An 18326-nucleotide genomic window follows, 5' to 3' on the forward strand; every position below is an offset into this window, starting at 1 on the left:
CAGCATTGCCCCCTCTCCACCTTGCTATCATCATCATAGCTCAATTTACACGTCCTCACGCTTCGAAAAATCATCATTAATATCGAGCCTTCGGAAGTAGCATGTACGTTAAAGTTATATCACACGAACTAGATAACCGACCACAATACAGAATAACATATCCTGTCCGTTCTATAAGCCTGGGGAACCTCTATTTAAGTTCCGCGGGGTTCCGCATTGAAGGCCCCCTGGAATGTTCTGGTCCGCATTTTGTGCGTGGGGTTTTGCGGCAGCGATGTGAGTCAAATCCTATTCCGCGAGCCCGAGAAGTTTGTGTACAAAATCTCAGACACCGTGTCCCTGTAAGGAGTTATGCTTGAATCAGTAAGTCTTGCCGTCCATAGTGCGTAGCTTGTTGGACCTTTCCCCTGACATACTGTACTTTTGCCGGGGTTGGGCACTATTGGCCTTCTTGCGGCTGTAATAGCTAAGGCATTTAGAGCGAAAGAGGTCTTTGTTTCGGACATCAACCAGGTCACTCTCGGATTTGCGAGGGATTCGGTTGAATGCAAGACTTTCGTGCTGAACCTTGAATTTTTGCGAGAAAGAGATAGTCCTCAAGACAGCTTGTATCCGTTAATTAGCATGTTAATGTTGCCAAGTACGGCTTGCCAACTTTACCCAGACTTTGTCTAACATACCCGAGCAAGAGCCGTTTGACTAAGCATTAGGATGGATCGTAGATAACTAGCGGTGGCACTCTGCTAGAAATGATGTACATGATACATATTCGGAATGTATTATGCTAAGGGAATTTTGAACCAATCTTACGATCGCATGTCGCAAATAAAGTTGGCCCCACGGCGGTGAGTCCGGGGCAAAAACTGTGGAGATGTTATACATAAGACCAAGAAAGGCTCGGCTCGAGTCTCGAGTCTCAACATACGGCTTATCAGGATAATACTGCTTTAACTCCTTTTGATTTTCGTATTTCCCCAGACTGTGATCGGTGTCCGCCTTGATATCAACCCCCTCTTCTTGGACTCGTGCCAATTTGAAATTCCTCTAGCGTGCCAACACGCGAGCTGCGCCCTGCACCGCATCGGCCACTAAGCCTAAACCTCCCCGCGCTGATCACCTTTCCCCGAAATGGAATACGAAGCAAACAGCCCTGCTATTCTCTAGACGGGGCAACTTCTGCTTACTCTTCAACACCCCGGGCAGCTTCTTGGCTTTCCATTTCATCCAATAGCCGGAGAAGAAGAAAAGAGGCTGGGTTATGTCGCCCCAACCCCCAGACCCCCAGACCCCAGCCTGTACTTCCACTCTGGCCCCCCAGTTAATCAGAGAAGGCCGCTATGGACAGAGAAGATGTGATCCACCGCACACCTTTACCGCAAGATGGGCAAACTTGATGCAACCTGTTATTAGTGCCCAGAGTCATGTGTTTACTGTGCTGGATTGCTTCGTTAGAGCCTCGTGTCGGCTTTTTTCTCTTCTCTATTCACCTCGAAAAATCAGCGACCGGGTGTAACTCCCTCGACCAACTCCCATTACTACAGGGAATTTCTTTACTGTTGTTATTTGATAAGCGGTGGCCCCGGATGTACCCACCATGTCGACACCGACACCCAAGCCTCTACCCGACAATCTAGACAGAGGCATATTCGAACAAGACGAGAACATCGCCAACCCACCGCCACGCGAGAAATTCATTCCACAACGAACATTCGGAACAGCAGCCGAACGTGCTCGTCGCAATCTCAACGCGAAGCTCTCGAATCCGTTGGCAGGGTTTAGCCACGCCGAGCTCCGCAGACAAGGTCGCAACTTTGCGCTTACCCACGAAATCGGCGACGACGAGGATGTGCGCGCTTTCGAACTGGGCGCAGTTTTGGCTCAAGCGCCTGAGCGATATGATAGTGTAGCTGGATTGACGAGTCAGGAGAAGGAAATTCTACGTCGAGAATTTGAGCATCGCTGGTCGCAGCCTTGGAAAATGTATGCTGTTATTGCGCTTTGTTCGCTTTCAGCTGCTGTACAAGGAATGGGTAAGTTGTGAACCTGCAGACTCTGAATTCCCTCCGAACTTTAAAAAATATGTGGTATTTCATCCTCAAAGAACATGGCTAACGACTGCAACTATTGCAATGAACCAGACGAAACAGTAGTCAACGGCGCTCAAATCTGGTATAGACACCAATTCGGTATAGCCGGCAATAAATACAGAGACACCTGGCTGGTCGGCCTAATCAACTCCGCACCATATCTCTGCTGCGCCATAATCGGCTGCTGGCTCACCGTCCCCTTCAACCACTGGTTCGGCCGCCGAGGCACAATCTTCATAACATGCTGCTTCAGCGCAATAACCTGTCTTTGGCAAGGCTTCGTATCCACATACTGGGCAATGTTCATCGCGCGCTTCTTTCTAGGATTCGGCATCGGCCCCAAATCAGCCACAACCCCAATCTTCGCGGCCGAATGTGCACCACCACCAATTCGTGGCGCGCTGGTGATGAGTTGGCAAACGTTTACCGCTTTTGGAATCATGCTTGGATACGCGGCGGATCTGATTTTCTATCAGGTGGCTGATACGCCGGGGATTGTGGGTTTGAATTGGAGATTGATGATGGCGTCGGCGATGTTTCCGGCGCTGGTGGTTTGTTGTTTTGTTTTCTTTTGTCCCGAGTCGCCGCGTTGGTATATGAGTAAGAAGCAGTACTATCGTGCTTACGAGAGTATTTGCACGCTGCGGTACCATAAGATTCAGGCCGCAAGGGATTTATATTATATGCATACACTTTTAGAGGCGGAGAATGGGATGAAGCTTGGGCAGAATAAGGTTTTGGAACTTATTACGGTTCCGAGGAATCGGAGGGCTATGATTGCTTCTACGATTGTTATGTTTATGCAGCAGGTATGTGATGGTGATGGGAAAGTGGGAGGATTGTGTTTGATGATGGTCTTGCTAACATCTATTTGGCATTTACAAGTTCTGCGGTGTCAACGTTATAGCATACTACAGCAGCGAGATTTTCTTGGTATGTATCCATTTCCCCAGTCTAATATCATTTCCATCCTTCCTTCCGGTTATTCAAACCAGAACCCCATACTAACCATCTCCAGGAAGCAAACTTCGCACCAGCCTCCGCCCTCGGCGCCTCCCTCGGCTGGGGCGTAATAAACTTCCTCTTCGCGATCCCCGCTATAAAAACAATCGACACCTTCGGCCGCCGCAACCTCCTCCTAACAACCTTCCCCCTAATGTCCCTCGCAATGTTCTTCACAGGCTTCAGCTTCTGGATCCCCGAAACGCACCACACAGCCCGCACAGCCTGCATCGCCCTGGGCACCTACATCTTCGGCATCGTCTACTCCCCCGGCGAAGGACCCGTTCCATTCACCTACTCGGCCGAGGCCTACCCGCTGTACGTTCGTTCGTACGGGATGGCGCTAGCCACAGCCACGACGTGGTTTTTCAATTTCGTTCTGGGCGTGACGTGGCCGTCGTTGAGGAATGCGTTTACGGATCAGGGGGCGTTTGCGTGGTATGCGGGGTGGTGTATTGTTGGGTGGTGGTTGGTTTTACTGTTTATGCCGGAGACTAAGGGGAAGACGCTTGAGGAGTTGGATCAGGTTTTTTCTGTGCCGACGAGGTTTCATGCTGAGTATGGGTTGAGGCAGATTCCGTATTTTTTGAAGAGGTATTTGTTGAGGAGGGATGTGAAGCCGGAGATTTTGTATGAGAAGGAGGATGTTGTTGGGATGGGTGATGTTGGACATAATGCTTAGGCAGAGTTGAGTCTGTACTTTTCATGATTAATGAGGTTTATGATATGATATTTTTCTTCTGTGGTGAGCTCTGGAAATGCCTACAAGTATGGATGTAAATGCCAGACGAGGAAGACAAATTTGTCAAATGATAATGCCCACCTCTAACACAACTCTCTCGATTTTACGCTCGAAGATTGGAGCTAGTTGCAATCGTGCCTGTATTCGAAGAGCGTGGATTTCGATCGTCTCCATGGACATTCTCGCAAAACCTAATGGCAAATCTCATTGTAAACTTCTTTTCACCATTCTCGCATAAATCTGTTGCATTGCCTAGTCTACTTCCATAGATATATGCCGCTCGTTCTCTTAAAGGGCGTTTATCAATGTGCGCGGAGAGTTTAGCGTGGATATTGAGGTTTGTTTTATAATATTATTCTTTTATTTTTGGTCTTGGTGGTAGTATCACCATGATCTCTATTTTCTATCCGAGTGATAAACATAATTGGATAAATTGCAAAACATGCATGCAAATTTCAGGTCTGGTCCTGCCTTTCCATACGACCCATCCATCTCAACTTCCCTGATCTACTCCCCTTAATATCTCCTTTATTGCTGCTTGTTGGGGATACTCCGCAGACCCTTGTTGATAGACTCGGTCACCTCATCCAAGCAGCCAGCAGCGGCAGCGAAGAAGCCCAGGAAAGCGCGGCTGGGCGCCAGGACTCGGCTGAGGTATTCGGGGTGGAATTGCACACCCACGAACCAGGGGTGATCGCGAATCTCAACAACCTCCATACGCTCGCCCTTGTCGTCCTTGCCGACGAATGCCAGACCAGCTTTCTCAATGTTCTCGACCATCTCGGGGTTGACTTCGTACCGGTGGCGGTGACGCTCTGAGATCTGGGAGACATTGGGGCCGTACAGCGCACGGAGGCGCGACCACTCGGTGCCATCTTGGAAGATGGATGCGTGCTTTCCAAGACGCATGGTACCACCCATCTTATCCTTATCAACCTGTAGAGCATTATTAGCACAAGTCCACGTAGATGGGACCGACAGAAAAGTACATACCTCGGGCATATAGATGATGGCGTGGTTCTTAGCCTGAGGGTGAAGCTCTTCACTTCCGCAGTCATCAATGTTCATCACGTTGCGAGCAAACTCAATAACAGCAAGCTGCATACCAAGGCAGACACCCAGGAACGGGCGCTTCTTGGTACGAGCCCATGTAATCGCCTGGATCATACCGGTCGTGTTACGGGTACCGAATCCACCGGGCACCAACAGACCGTCAGCAGTGCAAACAGCGTGCCAAGCCTTGTGGAACTCGGCCGGGTTGGTCTCCAAGGCCTCGTCTTCCAGATGGCCAGCATCAACCCAGATCAACTCAAGCTTCTTATGACAGTACATGGCAGCGTGTTCCAACGCCTTGGACACACTAATGTATGCGTCCTTGAGAGCAGTGTATTTGCCAACCAGAGCGATAGAGACTGTGTCGTGGGGGTAGTCCTGGCCACGGGCAAGGTCAACCCAGTCCTTCCACATGAGCTTGCCCTGGTCAACGATCAGGGGATCCCGTGTGATGGAGGGGAGATCCAGCAGCTCTCCCAGGGTACCGATCAACTTCTGTTTCTCAAGAAGCAGAGGCACATGGTAGGTGGTCGAGACGTTGTGCACGGCAATAACCTGCTTGGTATCCATGGAGCACATGTTGGCAATCTTCTGGACGGTGCCGTCCTCCAGCGGCAGCTCGCAGCGACAGGCGATCAGGTCCGGATTCAGGCCCGCGCTACGAACATCGCTAATAGCCCTCTGAGTGGGCTTGGTCTTCTGCTCGTCATGAATGACGGGCACGTAAGACACGTGAATCTGAGCAAAGTTGCCCTTGCCAGCCCGGCGTTGGAGTTGACTGATGGCGTGAATGAACGGTGCGCTCTCAATATCTCCAACGGTACCACCCAGCTCGATGATGCAGACATCAGGCTCCCGGCCGGACTCGTCGACGGGGATCTTGGCAACGCGCTCAATCCAGTCCTGGATAGCGTTGGTGATGTGGGGGACGACCTGGACGGTCTTGCCAAGATAGCGGCCGACACGCTCGCGCTCGATCACTTGCTGGTAGATCTTGCCAGTCTACAATCGGAATCCAGCCAGTTAGCCAAATGCTTTCGTAATCCATCTTGTCGTAATATGCTCGATGACTCACGGTAATGTTGTGATCACGAGTGAGAGTGGTCAAAAGGTAGCGCTCGTAGTTTCCGAGATCCAAATCCATCTCACCACCATCATCCGTCACATAGACCTCTCCGTGCCTGATTAATCAGTATTTTGGATTGGATACTCGGGGCGCGCAGAAACTGACTCGATTGGTGACATAGTACCAGCATCGATGTTGATATAAGGGTCACACTGTAGGCGGGCGTCTTAGCAAGGAACGTGCATGATTGGAAGGATCGGACGAGTCGAGTATCAAGTCGATTGGATCAAAGACGGTGTCGCGCACGAACCTTGATGCTAGTGACCGTGAGACCGGCGGATTTGAGGAGCAAACCGGTGCTCGAGGCAATAATGCCCTTGCCAACACCGGAGATGACACCTAAGAATAGGAACTTCAATTAGCTCATATTCCACAGAACCAAGACTCGACAGGACATTCAAAACTTACCACCTGAAACTAGAACGTACTTCATTTTGACGTGAGCTCCCGACCAGGCTGCAAATGCAGTTGGTGGAGGGGGAGGGAAAGAACAAAATTGGCCGCGGGCAGAAAAAAAATTGAAAATAAAAGGCGGTGAGGGAAAAGCGCGTTGGACGCTAAACCCGATTGGTCAGTATGCAAGGACCGGTCTTGGCATTGCCCATAAAAGCTGCATTGATAGGAGCAATTCAAAAGTAATGATAATTTAAATGCTCGTAAGTTGAGTTCTAAGCTGTCGATTAAAAACTGTTTACTAACCTCTACAGTGGAAACTTGTCGAGGGGGTTTACCATGCAAGCAGATTGCAGATCGAGGCTCTGGTGATAAGAGATAAGAGAAGAGATAAAACCCCCCGCTCTTTTTCACGCGGCCAAACATTCTCCGTGTAATGTACACTTGGCCAACATCATTTCAGTGCTTATATGAATTCGTAATCGTTGGGGCTGTCCATATAAATATCACATGCAATCGACACTTCTCTTTGTCATAATCCAAACCTATTCAATGTTCTTGTTGAGAAATTGCTCATCTCAACCAAACAATATGGGGAAAAGACCGATCCGAAGCTAGAACTATACGGGACTGGCGTCTATCACATGTGAATTCAACAAAGCGAGTCTGACTCACAATTAATACGTTGAAAACGGAATATGAGGTAATATCATTCAATCTGGTGCTATTATTCATCAGATCAATTGATGTTAAGGGAGAAAAGAAGTTTATGGGGATAGATTCGCCAATTCAATGGGTCACGCGAGCACCGTCGTCTTCGGTAAAGCATGGCCTGTATAGGACATGCTATACAAATGAAGAAAACAGCCAGCTCTAGTAAAATGACCTCCAATTTGAATCGACTCAAATTCATATTGGTTCACATTATAATGGACATCTGAGTGCCAGCGGGAAATAATGGGCGCTAAGAAAATGTCACCGTAAAATGGTCTTTTTTGAACGACATTCGAAACTTTCTACTGTATTTTATGCAGCTGCTAAGTCCACGTATAGAAAACCACTCTCTCTGTCCCTTCGATCATTTGCTGTCCTAAGAAAATAGTCTCATCCAAGAACCCATACATCATTGCAGGCTTGATAGTCTTTCAGTGAAGGACTAGGATCGCCAGGGTATTGGCATCATTTCTCGGTGCTTCTTTCGGCAGCATGCACGACGAAGGAGCGGCAAAATGTTCTGCTTGTCCTTCCTCTTAACTTGACTCTCCACTTCGGTCACAATTTCTTCCAATTCCTCAGACGATATACTGTGCTCATCTAATCCTTTGAGGAGAAGTTTCATCTCTTGCTTAGCACCCTGTTTTATCACAAATTCTAGCAGAGACTCGACTTCGAAGGGTCCACCATCACTAAAGGGATCTGCACCTCGACCCAACAAGAGCTGGAGGTAGGTGCCTGGCCCTAAGGGAGACTGTTTGACCAATTGAACCTCTTTGTCAAACACCTCCGAGCAGGCGGATAAGTTCCCAGAGTCCATTTTGATGCCATGTCGGAGTAACGAGACCATCATAGCCGTGACGGCATCAAGTTCTCCATTAGGTGACCCGACCGACCCTAACATGCTTCGAATACCCGCTTGAGAGTAGGGATCGTTAACTCTGGATGAATTCTTCACTAGACCTTTTCCGAAGGGGATATCCACTACTGCCGCATCTGCCCGACTCACTGCAAAGAGCAAGGCCCTGTGAACCTCGAGACTAAGGTTCAACATGATGGCCTTTGTATAGCACATATTCCACCATTGCAGGACCCTCTTTCGTGGCTTCTGTCAACACAGTTGTCGGGAATCCTTCCAAATTAAGATAAGCTGCCCCGTCTTCCGACGACGAATTCTTGGATTGATCGAGGTTCGGAATCTGCAAAGAAACACCGCGCTTTAGCAGTATCTCCAAGCATTCCACGTTACCCCATCTGAGCACTCTGGAGATGAGATTCGAGCCGTCCCATTTCCCTCGTTACAAATGGGTCAGCACCCCGGTCAAGCAGCAATTGGAGAATTTCCGGTGGCCGTGACGCGCTAAATATGATCGGGCTGCTATATGGCCTTCTGTAATTGGGATTTGCTTCGTGGTCCAGAAGGGCTCTCACAACGCGAATGTGGCCGGCTGAAATTTCCAAAGCAAGGTTTCTACCCCATCGGCTACCTTTCCGCTTCTCAGACTGCCCTATATTGTGTTGAAGTAACAATTCGACGACTGGCAGATGACCTCTTTGGGCTGCCAAGCATAAGGCAGATGGCTTGGCGTAGTGAGTGTCTTGTTCTGGATCCTCTTGTAACAATAATGCAAAGGCAATGGTCGATGAAGCCACATTTGCCCCGCAGCCTCGCTTAAGGAGGAGTCGCAAAAGGTCTTCCCAGCCACAGGCAGCGCATGGTAGGAAAAGCACCCACTGATCAAAGTCACCAGAATTTCCAGCAGCAATCAGACTCTCCAAGTCCATGGCTGCCCGAAATTTTTCAGCCACAGCCTGGTGTCCGTCTTCTGCGGCTCGATCCAAGGGTAGAATAGTCAGCTTGTACACCTCCAGTCCCCGCGAAGTCCCACCATGATCTACGGTCACCCGCACCTTTGGCCTCGGATTCGCACCATGATCTAGAAGAAATTCAATAATCCCTAGATGCCCGCTCGAGACGGCGCCGCATAAACGTGTATAGAACCATCGCGCGGCACTGTCACAGGCAGCGCCCATTTGTAGCAAGTAACGAACGACATCAATGTGCCCTTGCTTAACGGCTTTGTGAAACGGCGTGAACCGACTGGGTTCTTGGGTATCAATCTCACAACCGTTTTCGACTAACAGTTTCACAGTTGATAGATGACCTCTGTCGGCCGCAATGTTAAGAGGCGTCTGATCCCATTCCTTTATGCAAGCAGTCGCTGAAGCTCCGTGGGCTAGCAATGTCCTGGCCACGGCTTCATGGCCACGACCAGCCGCTAAAGCGAGAGGATATCCATGGTCCTCATCTCTCTTAGGAAAAGATACTCCCGTTTTCTATACTTTGTCCAGCCGTCAACAGTATCAGGTTTTACTCCATGCTCGAGCAACAGGCGCACAACAGCGTCGTGTCCGTGCACGCAGGCGAGGGCCATCGGCTTCCAATCCTCGTAGTACACGGCAGACGGTGAGGCGCCGGCCTTGAGTGCATAGCGCGGAGTCACTTCATAGCCATGCTCGCCGCCCATTCAAGAGCACATGCGTGCGAGTGGCGGACATTGTGCTTGTAGAGAACGAGATTAAGCAGGGAGTATAACTGTACGCATGTTTCAAGAAGGGTGTTGGTGAGGACTCATCATCGAGAACTCATCATCGAGAACTCATCATCGAGAACTCATCATCGAGAACTCATCATCGAGAACCTTCGCTACCAAAAGAATGAGTTCAGTGGGCAGGTTTGAGAGATACATTTTGCACGACTACCGTGACGAAGGAGAGAAACGCGTGATAGAGGGGAGAACCGTTTGGTTCAAGTTCCACCAGGCCCCACTTCACCCCTTTTGGAGCCGAATAGACTTCAGAAGCCCAAAACCCCGGCAAGGTCAATTTACCTACTTCAAAAGATAACAAATTAATTCCTGCAATTCGATAACAGGATCCAGTGAGTTCAAAATTAGTATATTTCTAGGCCGTTCCGCTCATCGTGAGTTGAACAGTGCACCGCGGTCTTGCACTAATACTTCATTCTGATTGGATCGGTAGTCCTGCCCTGTGTAGCTTATTACTTCTAGGGATGATACAGGCGCACTGGTCGAATGAGCCGGCCCGTATAGGCCTTCCGAATATTGGCTTTTGAACAGTCAAACGCAACTGTATCTGAGAGCTCATCAATTGATTAAACTCCTGTTATGAATTGGACTGCTCATGGAACTATAGTTTAGCTACACACCGTCGGTTCTCTAGCAAACGGTGTCGAATATAGGAGTGGCTAAGGGAAGCTGATAAATTCCTGTAGGCTACGTACCAAAAAATCTCATGGGATATCCCGTGGGCGTTTTTTGTTTCTATTGTTTGCGCTCTCGTACGGATTTGAATCAGTTTTGCTCTTCTTCACTCATTCAACTCCATATTTTACTTTCCCTTCTCTTCTCCCTTCCAGTATCATCACTAAGTCCAACCCCTTCGTACTGTTCCGTGATAACTTTGTCTTTTACCTAACTCAGCCTTTGCATCTCCCTTCTACACGGCCCAGGGTAGTCGTCTACAAGATGCCTCCTGCCAAGAAGAAGCCAGCTCCGAGGCCCAAGCCAGCCGCACCAGTGCAGAGCGTATTTCAGGGAGGAAGCTTCCTTGTTGATGCCCAGGCCGAGGAAGAAGCTGATCATGAAATCCAACCAACCCTCAGCATGTCGGACCTGGACCTAGACGTCTCTTACGTTGGAATGTTCCAGCCTGCTCCACAAGGAGAACGCGACCAAACCGGTTCTCAACAATTCTTCCAATCGCCGGCAGGTTGGACTGGACATGATAATGACCTAGACCCAAAGTATGAAAGCTATCAAGATGACAGTTATTGAGGATCACTAACTTCTTGTCGCAGTGATTTCGAGGACCAGATCAAGAGATGTCATGAGCGAATCAGCGAGAACTTCATGACGCAGATCTATTCTCCGAGACTTGCCGCGTACGAGAGACTACGCACGGAGAAAATGTAGGTACATTTCTTTGACTTGTAGAATTACCCACATGCTACCATGCAGTTTCCTAGTGAATCAATTTCCAGATATCCTGGCCTCAAATAGGAAGTCGTTCAACGAATTGAAGAGCTTAAGCAGATGAGCAATGTTTATTGGCGCTCATTGCAGCTTATGAGAGAGGCCAGCTGGACCTTTACAAGAATCCGGAGCTAGTGACTTACTGGTACAAGGGCAAGCAGCTCAGCCAGCCACGACCCTAGGATGATGATGTAAGGACCAATTGTTGGTGGGTGTGCAGGAGGGCACCAATCTTTCTGGGTGGAAGCAGCGCGTTACGCCCAGCCTGAGAGGACTTTAACCATGTTCCTGAGAACCCAGGTTCGATCCATATGTGAGCAACAACTTTGTGTAGGGAATGGGACATTCAGGGGCTTGAGGGATTACAGGTCGTATTTTGGATTAGTTAGTTCTTACTCAACTCTATGCCCCTGATTATTCATGTTTTGTTCCTTTCCTCAATCCCTCGAAGGCCAAAGCAGCTTCCTAATCCCTTTATATGGATTCCTTCGTAAACGCCATGTTCTCGCGTTACACGCTCCGCCAAAGAGATTTGCAGCAACATACAGATTGAAAATGTCGTCACTACTCCAAGTTACTTTCTTTTCACGCTCAAGATACCATGATTCGCGTTGCCTTTGCTCATTCAAGAGACCCACGCTAGCCATACTTTCTTACCCATGGTATCTGCAGGTGATGATGTCTTCGGTTAACGGGGCTTATTGTTCTAGTATAGTCTACACTAAATATTTCTACGTTCTCCCTCTCTCAAATTTTGACCGCAGTAATATGAGCTCAATACCTCTATCTGATATAGCTCTCAGTGTCCAGCAATCAATACCTTGTTCAAGGCTACACATACCGAACCACGATCTGTAAATTATGGCACCAAGAATATTGTGCTGAATTGAATAAGGTCCAAGCGAATTTGAGGACGCCATCTTAACTAGGCACTTAAAGACTCTCTCGCTGGTCATAAATCGCATTACTGTCGTAGCAGTGGACGCTCACGGTCTTGTTTGCAATGTCCACGTCGGGGTCGCTGAAGCTGCAGGTGCCTGGGTCCTCCATTCCAATATAGAGGGGCTCTTGACACTTTTCATCACTGCACAATATAATCAGTACCGCTCTTATGATATCCATGTATGGGTAACGTACGTGTAGAAGTCGCATACAACGTCCGTGGGTAACTCCGCGCCGTTGATGTTTTTCTTTCTGTTATCATAATGTCAATTACTTTGTGGATCGGATTCATAATCTGGTGTTCGTACAATCCGATTGGCAGGAGGACACATTGGTCGTCCGGCTGAACTTCAAGTGTTTTGCCTTTGCATGGTTCCTGCGAAAAGAGAATGGCCGGCTATGAGAACATAATGTCAGCGGTCGGTTCAGATCGGGATATTCTGCATTCGAGAATATATACCTTAGTATCGGCCAGTGAGTGCGCAGCACATGAAAGGATTGTAAAGATCAAGAACTTGTGGGAAATCATGTTGAAGGTAGATCTAGCCTGAACAGCGGTTCAAGAATTTCAAGGAGCCTCGAACAACGGAGATAGGAATCGAGCTTTTAACGACAATAAAACCTCGTCGATGTCAGACCACTGCGGGCCTTAAAAGCGACAAACATTCACGATTAATGATCTACGGTGACACAACATCATTATATGCAAGGGGCTGCATTTATTGACGCATGAAAATCCCGACCGACCAAAAAGCAAGCTTGAATTTGTTTGGTCCACAGGCGTGATCGTGCGACACGCAGAACCAAGAGAAAAATGAATATAGATGACGAACTATTTGGACGAGTAGGAGATGACTTCGATCAACGCGTAGACAAAGCAAACAATCGATTGCTAGGAAGTTAGCTTTTCGATGTCGAGTACGGAGAGAGAAGGCTAATCCCACAGACCCACAGAGCATGTCCTCTGCCGCCAAGACTATCTATCTAGGGAGAGTCGCTTAACTCGAGGATCGTTTTTTGGCTCACCAAACAGGTTATTATTCCGGAGCTACAGTATCAAACATTTACTTCAAAGACAATGACTATTTTCTATGATTTTGGATTTCTTTGTTGTTCACAGTCTAACCCTATTGGGAAGGACGTGTTGTAACGCTAGTCTGAAAAGAGCGTAGCGAATCTTCCGGCTCCAGTATGACTCACAAATGGACCTTTCAGACCCATTATAACTGCAAACAGCCCACAATTCCTCAACAACAAGCAAGCTGGCGCATAGGAAGCGCGTCGGGCTCATAACCCGAAGGTACCTGGATCGAAACCAGGGTTTGCTATCTTTTTGTGAATTTTTTTCATCCCTTGTCCGGGACCAATGCCTTTTTGACAGAGACTCTCCGAGACTGTCATGGTTGGGGGAGCAGATCGAGCCTCGACGCGTGATTATGGATGCGATCGCAATTTTAGGTAAATCATACGAGTGGTGGTTTGAAACATTCTTTTTCTATTTCACCAGATTTACACGCAATTAAACTTGGTTTGGAGTTCGTTTTGGTCGGCATGGTCGAAAATATATATCGAGCAGTTTGGAGGATCCCCTCATATTGACGGACTAAGGTCATCTACCTAATGCGTGGATAGAAATTGCCACACTATAAGACCTCATGGAGTAGATCAGTACGCTGCCTGCTCCTGGATAACTACTGAAAAAATTTTCACTGAGAGAGAGCTCTTACCAAACTATAGTGGTCCTTTATGGATGAAAAATAGGCAGTGAGCTGGCTGAAATAGTTGACTCCACTACGGCTATATCGAGGAGGCTCAACATGTAAGATAAGATCATAGGTTGTATCGGCTAAACGTCTGCTCTCTCTCCACGATGCAAATTGCTCCTAATTTCACTTGTCATATGTGATACCAAAGTACCACCGATATACGCATTAGTTTTTGGGAGTCGAGAACCACACTTATATAGCTGGTCCTTGGTATCTACGCGCGAACCGGCCCTTGGGGCGAAATGGTGGCATCACAACTTCCACCTCGGTTCAGGTTATGGTTTTCTTCTGTCGTATTATCGGTAGATGCCCCGGGCCTCAATTCTTAAAAAATAGCCTATCAACCTGGTATTCATGCGACGGGCCATCGCCGTGTCTATAGTCAAGGCTCGACTCAAGGGTGCCTACCGGGGCTATGACATGCACGTCGCAAGCTCCGCGTTAGTACCCAAATGCTGGACGAGCTGGTCTCCGATGGATACTGTTTGAATTTATTTTTTGCCCATGTACTAGACGTGGGTCCGTGCTTGCTCTATGTGTATCATAATTAATGTAGCCCTAGGCTAATCGCACGCCAACTTGTGATTTCGCACGACAAGCTACTCCATTTTCGGATATAGTGGGAAATAGATACATTAGATCCTTGAATCTAGACTGGAGAAACTTTTTTACAATGTAAATATATACGCTTTAACCATCCCTATTCTAAAAGATCTTTCTGAATATCTTTTGAAAATTTTTTTGAGCCGTCTTCCTTAATAGCTAAAGTATTAGGCTTCGTAGGTATTATAAGGATATCTAGGTACTCGAGGTACATGTTATCCACCATGTCTAAAAATAGTATAGTCTATCGTGCGAAAGCCGTGCGATTCGCCTTAGCCTTAATGTAGTCGATGATAGCTACCCTTACACCAGATCCTGCGTAGCCAGAGTGCAACAAAGCCAGATACAGAGACGAACCTAGCGGTTAGGCAGGCACGTATCCGTCTTTCGCAAGACTGAGCCGAGCGTGATAGCGAAGGCGGCTAATTAGTAGAGGAAAATTCTCGTCTGGATTGCCAGGGGACAGGAACACTGCAGGGAACAGGTCGCAACGTCGAATGTCAAGTAACTGAGGTGGATCACCAGCGGGCATAGAGAAGAAAATTTCAGTTTGCGTGCATCTTGAGATCCCTTCTTCGTTTTTGTAGAGTTCGAGAACTCCGCTGACTGAATTATTTGCATGCTTCGTCCACTTAGCAAGAATACCGATTTTGATCGCCCCGTTACCACTGAGTAACCGATTCATGTCATAAAGTATGTCATTATATGACTCGCTCCATCAAACATCTGCGATAAAAGTTGGAAAGGGCTGCGATGGGGTGTAGAGAAAAGCATCTGGCTCCTTTCGGAGATCGGGGCATGACAGTGCTTCAGATATCTTATCAGTAAGGGTATGATTAAAGGTCAACTAAACTTACTTGTGCCTGCTTGTAGAAGGAGAAGGTCTAGCTCTACTAGGTTTAGGAAGCCTGTCCCACATCTTGAAATTGGGGCTGAAATCCATTCTGCAATACAATTGTGGGCATCAGATGGCCTGATTTTGAGCCGTAAAGAACGCCTCTCTGGGTTATAGGTTTTTCGAATACAAGGGAGATCCGCCTCGACTTCCCAGAGGAAATATTTCCATCCTGACGGCACGTTAGTAATCACGAGCTCATGAAAGCCATTAGTATCACGAAGAGTATTTCGAAAACTTCCTCAAATTGAGGCTGTGTTTTGAACCGATCTGCGGAGATCACTGCCCTCGATGAGACACTTGAAGGAGTTAAGGCAATATTAGGCATGGTGATGATACGGGAAAAGAAGAGAAGGGTAGGAAATGCGGTGTTGAGGAACTTGTGTAAGGAAGAAGCGTATTACAACAGAGCAGCTCATAGACAGCGAGTTCGGTACAGTTCGGAAGAACAGTTGATCCGTGTCGAATACTGTATTCCCATGACGTTTCTACTAGTCTGGAACGGGAAGATCCGAAGCTTCTATTAGACTATTACATTTGCAGGAACCTCGATACGGAGGGTAATACGGGCTAGGTGCTCTTCTGCTTCGCGGATAGGCGGTCATGAGTCTGATGTTATATGATGGAGCAATAAGGCCGCGGGCCGCCTCATTCAGAATGCTATCTAGCCCATTATGTGGCATGTATTTGATTCCGGCTGCTTCTGGTTGTATGATCGATGTTCGTCTAAGTTTTGGTGGCAGTTCGAATAATCTTCAATTAGATTAAGCGAGCGAGACGAGTGAGGAAGACGATAGAAAATACTGTGAAATCAAGTCGTTGTTCCTTTTAGTTTGTGTCAAATCAAATATTGCGTCATGGTAGGCAATATACAACAGCACCCGGGGTAGCTACCGTCACAGTTCCCCAGAAGATAAAACAAATAATTCGCCACCTCAGCCTTAAATTGAAATGACCCCTCACTTCTGCTCCTTGAGTCCACATCAATGTATTCATGATTCTAAGCCATCACCATGTCCTTTAATGAAACCTCATGCGATATTCACCTGTCCGCCGAGGGTGACGGCACTCATTTGGCGGCAATATGTAACAACGACGAGGGTTCCGGTCTGACTACCGATCTTCTTCTTGACAGATGCCTAGGCAATAGAGATGGTAAGATCAACCTGATGAAACGTCGTTCAAACAGAGATTTTAATCTTCTCTGTGCGGTAGGCCACTTTGAATGGGGTGGAACGAACTTCAGCAAGAGTGCAAAGAACATCACCTTTAGCACTGAACGACCGGATCGAAAACCAATTCTTTGCTCTGAGCTTCGCAATTCATCTGGAGAGTACGTTTCAGACAAGATTGATCTCACCGATCACATCGCAAATGTCGAGGGCGAACTACAGTACATGCAGTCTGAAGATTGACCGGATCTTAACAAGTGTATATTGATTTACTGTGATTAATTGGGCAAAATTGTACACTGTTCATCTCTGTTTCTTGTTATTTGGCACAATATCGGATATCAAGGTACTTTTTCCGGAGAATCTAACCTGTATCTTCAGCGAAGGACTCTGTGTTACCACCATACATCACTCGAGTCACGTAGAGCGAGCTCTGAAGGTGCCCAGAAAATGTTAAATCTAGAACATGTAATTAACCTTGTGTGTAATATATTCTAACTTCCTCCAAAGCACACGTGATGCTATCCAAAATAATGATGTCATTGTGTCTTTTATAAGTCTTTTATTCGCCAGCACCTCCAGCATCGTCAAGACACCAGAATTCTCTTCACATTCCCAGGAAGCTGCAACGCTTCAGTCGATATATCGTACATCTTGCATCTAAGCCTCACTCAAAAACCTCCAAGATGATGCGCATTGTGAGCAAACAGGCTCCTCCAGCCAGAATAATCTGCTCCCTTCGAGCCAATCACAATATACGCCACCTGCACGATAATCTCACCACAGCAAGCCAACCCGACACATTCACCCTCCTCGACAGACAAATCCTCCGCCCAGACAGAGCAGAGACATGTCAATCCGGCACAGACGACGAAGTTGCGCGTCACAGATCACCCTACGACCCCACTCTATCGACGGTGGAAAAAGAAGTCTCCGCTCTACGAGAGGAATACAAACTAGAAGGAGACCTTCACGATCCATTGGCAGTCAGTCCCGCAAATTTGCAAGTCAGTCATATCTTGCAATTGGAGGAAGAGCGGGCAATGCCAGGTGGATGGCACCCATTGGGTAGTGTCAAGGGTTGGACGAGCAAACACAAAACGGTCCTGCTTCGAACGGAGCCGTATACTTTTAGAGCGTATGAGGTCGTATTTCCTTATTTTGGGAGATACAGAAAGGTTTGAGTTACCTGAGAAATGACTGAGTATGACTTGCAATGGCTGACTACTGGCACAGAGAGGCGGAGCGGTACATGAGTTCGGTCAGAAGTAAAAGTACCTCTGCGAACATCCAACATCAGCCATTACGGAAATAAGTTGTTGAACACGTCGAACGAAAGTTGCTAGCAAAATGTAAAACTAATTTGAGAATGGAATATTGACCGTCAAATACGCGCATTTGCTAGGCTTTGAACTCAATTGATTAATCGCACCGATCGCCATGGGAATTCCCTTAACCTAGCTATTCCTGGCACATGAGCTGCGCACAGCTCTCATAGAGCCTAGTTTCTCCCTTAAACCGTTGCTTGACGCTACGTGTGAGCACCTCGATATCATCACTCGTCAGGCACGGGGCACCGGTCGTAATTTCCATCGACATTGTTCCCCCACCAGGAAGGGAATGGATGGGCAGGTCCACCCGCTCCGAAAACAGCAAAGGAAAGTATGAACATGACCGTCAGACCAGCCCCATCGAACGTGCCAGTGACCCAAAATGAGTGGTCCTTGAAGATTCATGGGTGACAGTCTCGGAGGTACCACTGGATGAAGAAACCGC

The 18326-nt window shown here is 47.7% G+C and overlaps 10 protein-coding genes across 10 annotated transcripts; 4 read left to right on the forward strand and 6 right to left on the reverse strand.

The window, feature by feature from the left end:
* Window positions 1-360: 360 nt before the first annotated feature.
* On the reverse strand, window positions 361-707 carry N7473_000227 (uncharacterized protein; the record flags this gene model as incomplete). Its single annotated transcript, XM_057146167.1, has 2 exons — window positions 361-567; window positions 681-707. 2 exons carry the CDS (start codon window positions 705-707, stop codon window positions 361-363), a joined length of 234 nt encoding a protein of 77 aa, XP_057014053.1.
* Window positions 708-1594: 887 nt separating this feature from the next.
* Window positions 1595-3771, forward strand: N7473_000228 (uncharacterized protein; the record flags this gene model as incomplete). Its single annotated transcript, XM_057146168.1, has 4 exons — window positions 1595-2030; window positions 2139-2896; window positions 2973-3020; window positions 3106-3771. The coding sequence occupies 4 exons, from the start codon at window positions 1595-1597 to the stop codon at window positions 3769-3771; spliced, it is 1908 nt and encodes a 635-aa protein (XP_057014054.1).
* A 397-nt stretch (window positions 3772-4168) lies between these two features.
* On the reverse strand, window positions 4169-6512 carry N7473_000229 (putative CTP synthase). The gene is made up of 6 exons (XM_057146169.1): window positions 6419-6512; window positions 6261-6349; window positions 6116-6162; window positions 5960-6065; window positions 4825-5886; window positions 4169-4767 (listed from the first exon to the last, which is right to left on the reverse strand). The coding sequence occupies exons 1-6, from the start codon at window positions 6441-6443 to the stop codon at window positions 4360-4362; spliced, it is 1737 nt and encodes a 578-aa protein (XP_057014055.1). The 5' UTR covers window positions 6444-6512; the 3' UTR covers window positions 4169-4359.
* Window positions 6513-7559: 1047 nt separating this feature from the next.
* Window positions 7560-8171, reverse strand: N7473_000230 (uncharacterized protein; the record flags this gene model as incomplete). The annotated part of the gene is made up of 1 exon (XM_057146170.1): window positions 7560-8171. The coding sequence occupies one exon, from the start codon at window positions 8169-8171 to the stop codon at window positions 7560-7562; it is 612 nt and encodes a 203-aa protein (XP_057014056.1).
* A 191-nt stretch (window positions 8172-8362) lies between these two features.
* On the reverse strand, window positions 8363-9645 carry N7473_000231 (ankyrin repeat domain-containing protein; the record flags this gene model as incomplete). Its single annotated transcript, XM_057146171.1, has 2 exons — window positions 8363-9454; window positions 9493-9645. 2 exons carry the CDS (start codon window positions 9643-9645, stop codon window positions 8363-8365), a joined length of 1245 nt encoding a protein of 414 aa, XP_057014057.1.
* A 1020-nt stretch (window positions 9646-10665) lies between these two features.
* Window positions 10666-11112, forward strand: N7473_000232 (uncharacterized protein; the record flags this gene model as incomplete). Its single annotated transcript, XM_057146172.1, has 2 exons — window positions 10666-10943; window positions 10998-11112. The coding sequence occupies 2 exons, from the start codon at window positions 10666-10668 to the stop codon at window positions 11110-11112; spliced, it is 393 nt and encodes a 130-aa protein (XP_057014058.1).
* A 993-nt stretch (window positions 11113-12105) lies between these two features.
* On the reverse strand, window positions 12106-12643 carry N7473_000233 (uncharacterized protein; the record flags this gene model as incomplete). The annotated part of the gene is made up of 4 exons (XM_057146173.1): window positions 12106-12256; window positions 12310-12366; window positions 12423-12511; window positions 12575-12643. 4 exons carry the CDS (start codon window positions 12641-12643, stop codon window positions 12106-12108), a joined length of 366 nt encoding a protein of 121 aa, XP_057014059.1.
* Window positions 12644-15201: 2558 nt separating this feature from the next.
* On the reverse strand, window positions 15202-15706 carry N7473_000234 (uncharacterized protein; the record flags this gene model as incomplete). Its single annotated transcript, XM_057146174.1, has 3 exons — window positions 15202-15290; window positions 15341-15575; window positions 15599-15706. 3 exons carry the CDS (start codon window positions 15704-15706, stop codon window positions 15202-15204), a joined length of 432 nt encoding a protein of 143 aa, XP_057014060.1.
* Window positions 15707-16391: 685 nt separating this feature from the next.
* N7473_000235 (CVNH domain-containing protein) lies at window positions 16392-16793 on the forward strand (the record flags this gene model as incomplete). Its single annotated transcript, XM_057146175.1, has 1 exon — window positions 16392-16793. One exon carries the CDS (start codon window positions 16392-16394, stop codon window positions 16791-16793), a length of 402 nt encoding a protein of 133 aa, XP_057014061.1.
* A 443-nt stretch (window positions 16794-17236) lies between these two features.
* On the forward strand, window positions 17237-17734 carry N7473_000236 (uncharacterized protein; the record flags this gene model as incomplete). The annotated part of the gene is made up of 1 exon (XM_057146176.1): window positions 17237-17734. One exon carries the CDS (start codon window positions 17237-17239, stop codon window positions 17732-17734), a length of 498 nt encoding a protein of 165 aa, XP_057014062.1.
* Between the last annotated feature and the right edge of the window lie 592 nt (window positions 17735-18326).

The sequence above is a fragment of the Penicillium subrubescens genome, assembly GCF_028828155.1.
Source record: "Penicillium subrubescens strain IBT 31985 chromosome Unknown utg000001l_segment0_segment0, whole genome shotgun sequence".
Taxonomy (NCBI): domain Eukaryota; kingdom Fungi; phylum Ascomycota; class Eurotiomycetes; order Eurotiales; family Aspergillaceae; genus Penicillium; species Penicillium subrubescens.

Bases quoted from the DNA above. Each gene is read 5' to 3' on its own strand.
- N7473_000229 (XM_057146169.1), bottom strand. From the start codon at position 6,443: ATGAAGTACGTTCTAGTTTCAGGTG. The intron at 6,350-6,418 runs GTAAGTTTTGAA...TCCTATTCTTAG, and splicing joins GTACGTTCTAGTTTCAGGTG to GTGTCATCTCCGGTGTTGGC. The intron at 6,066-6,115 runs GTCAGTTTCTGC...CTGATTAATCAG, and splicing joins GGTACTATGTCACCAATCGA to GCACGGAGAGGTCTATGTGA.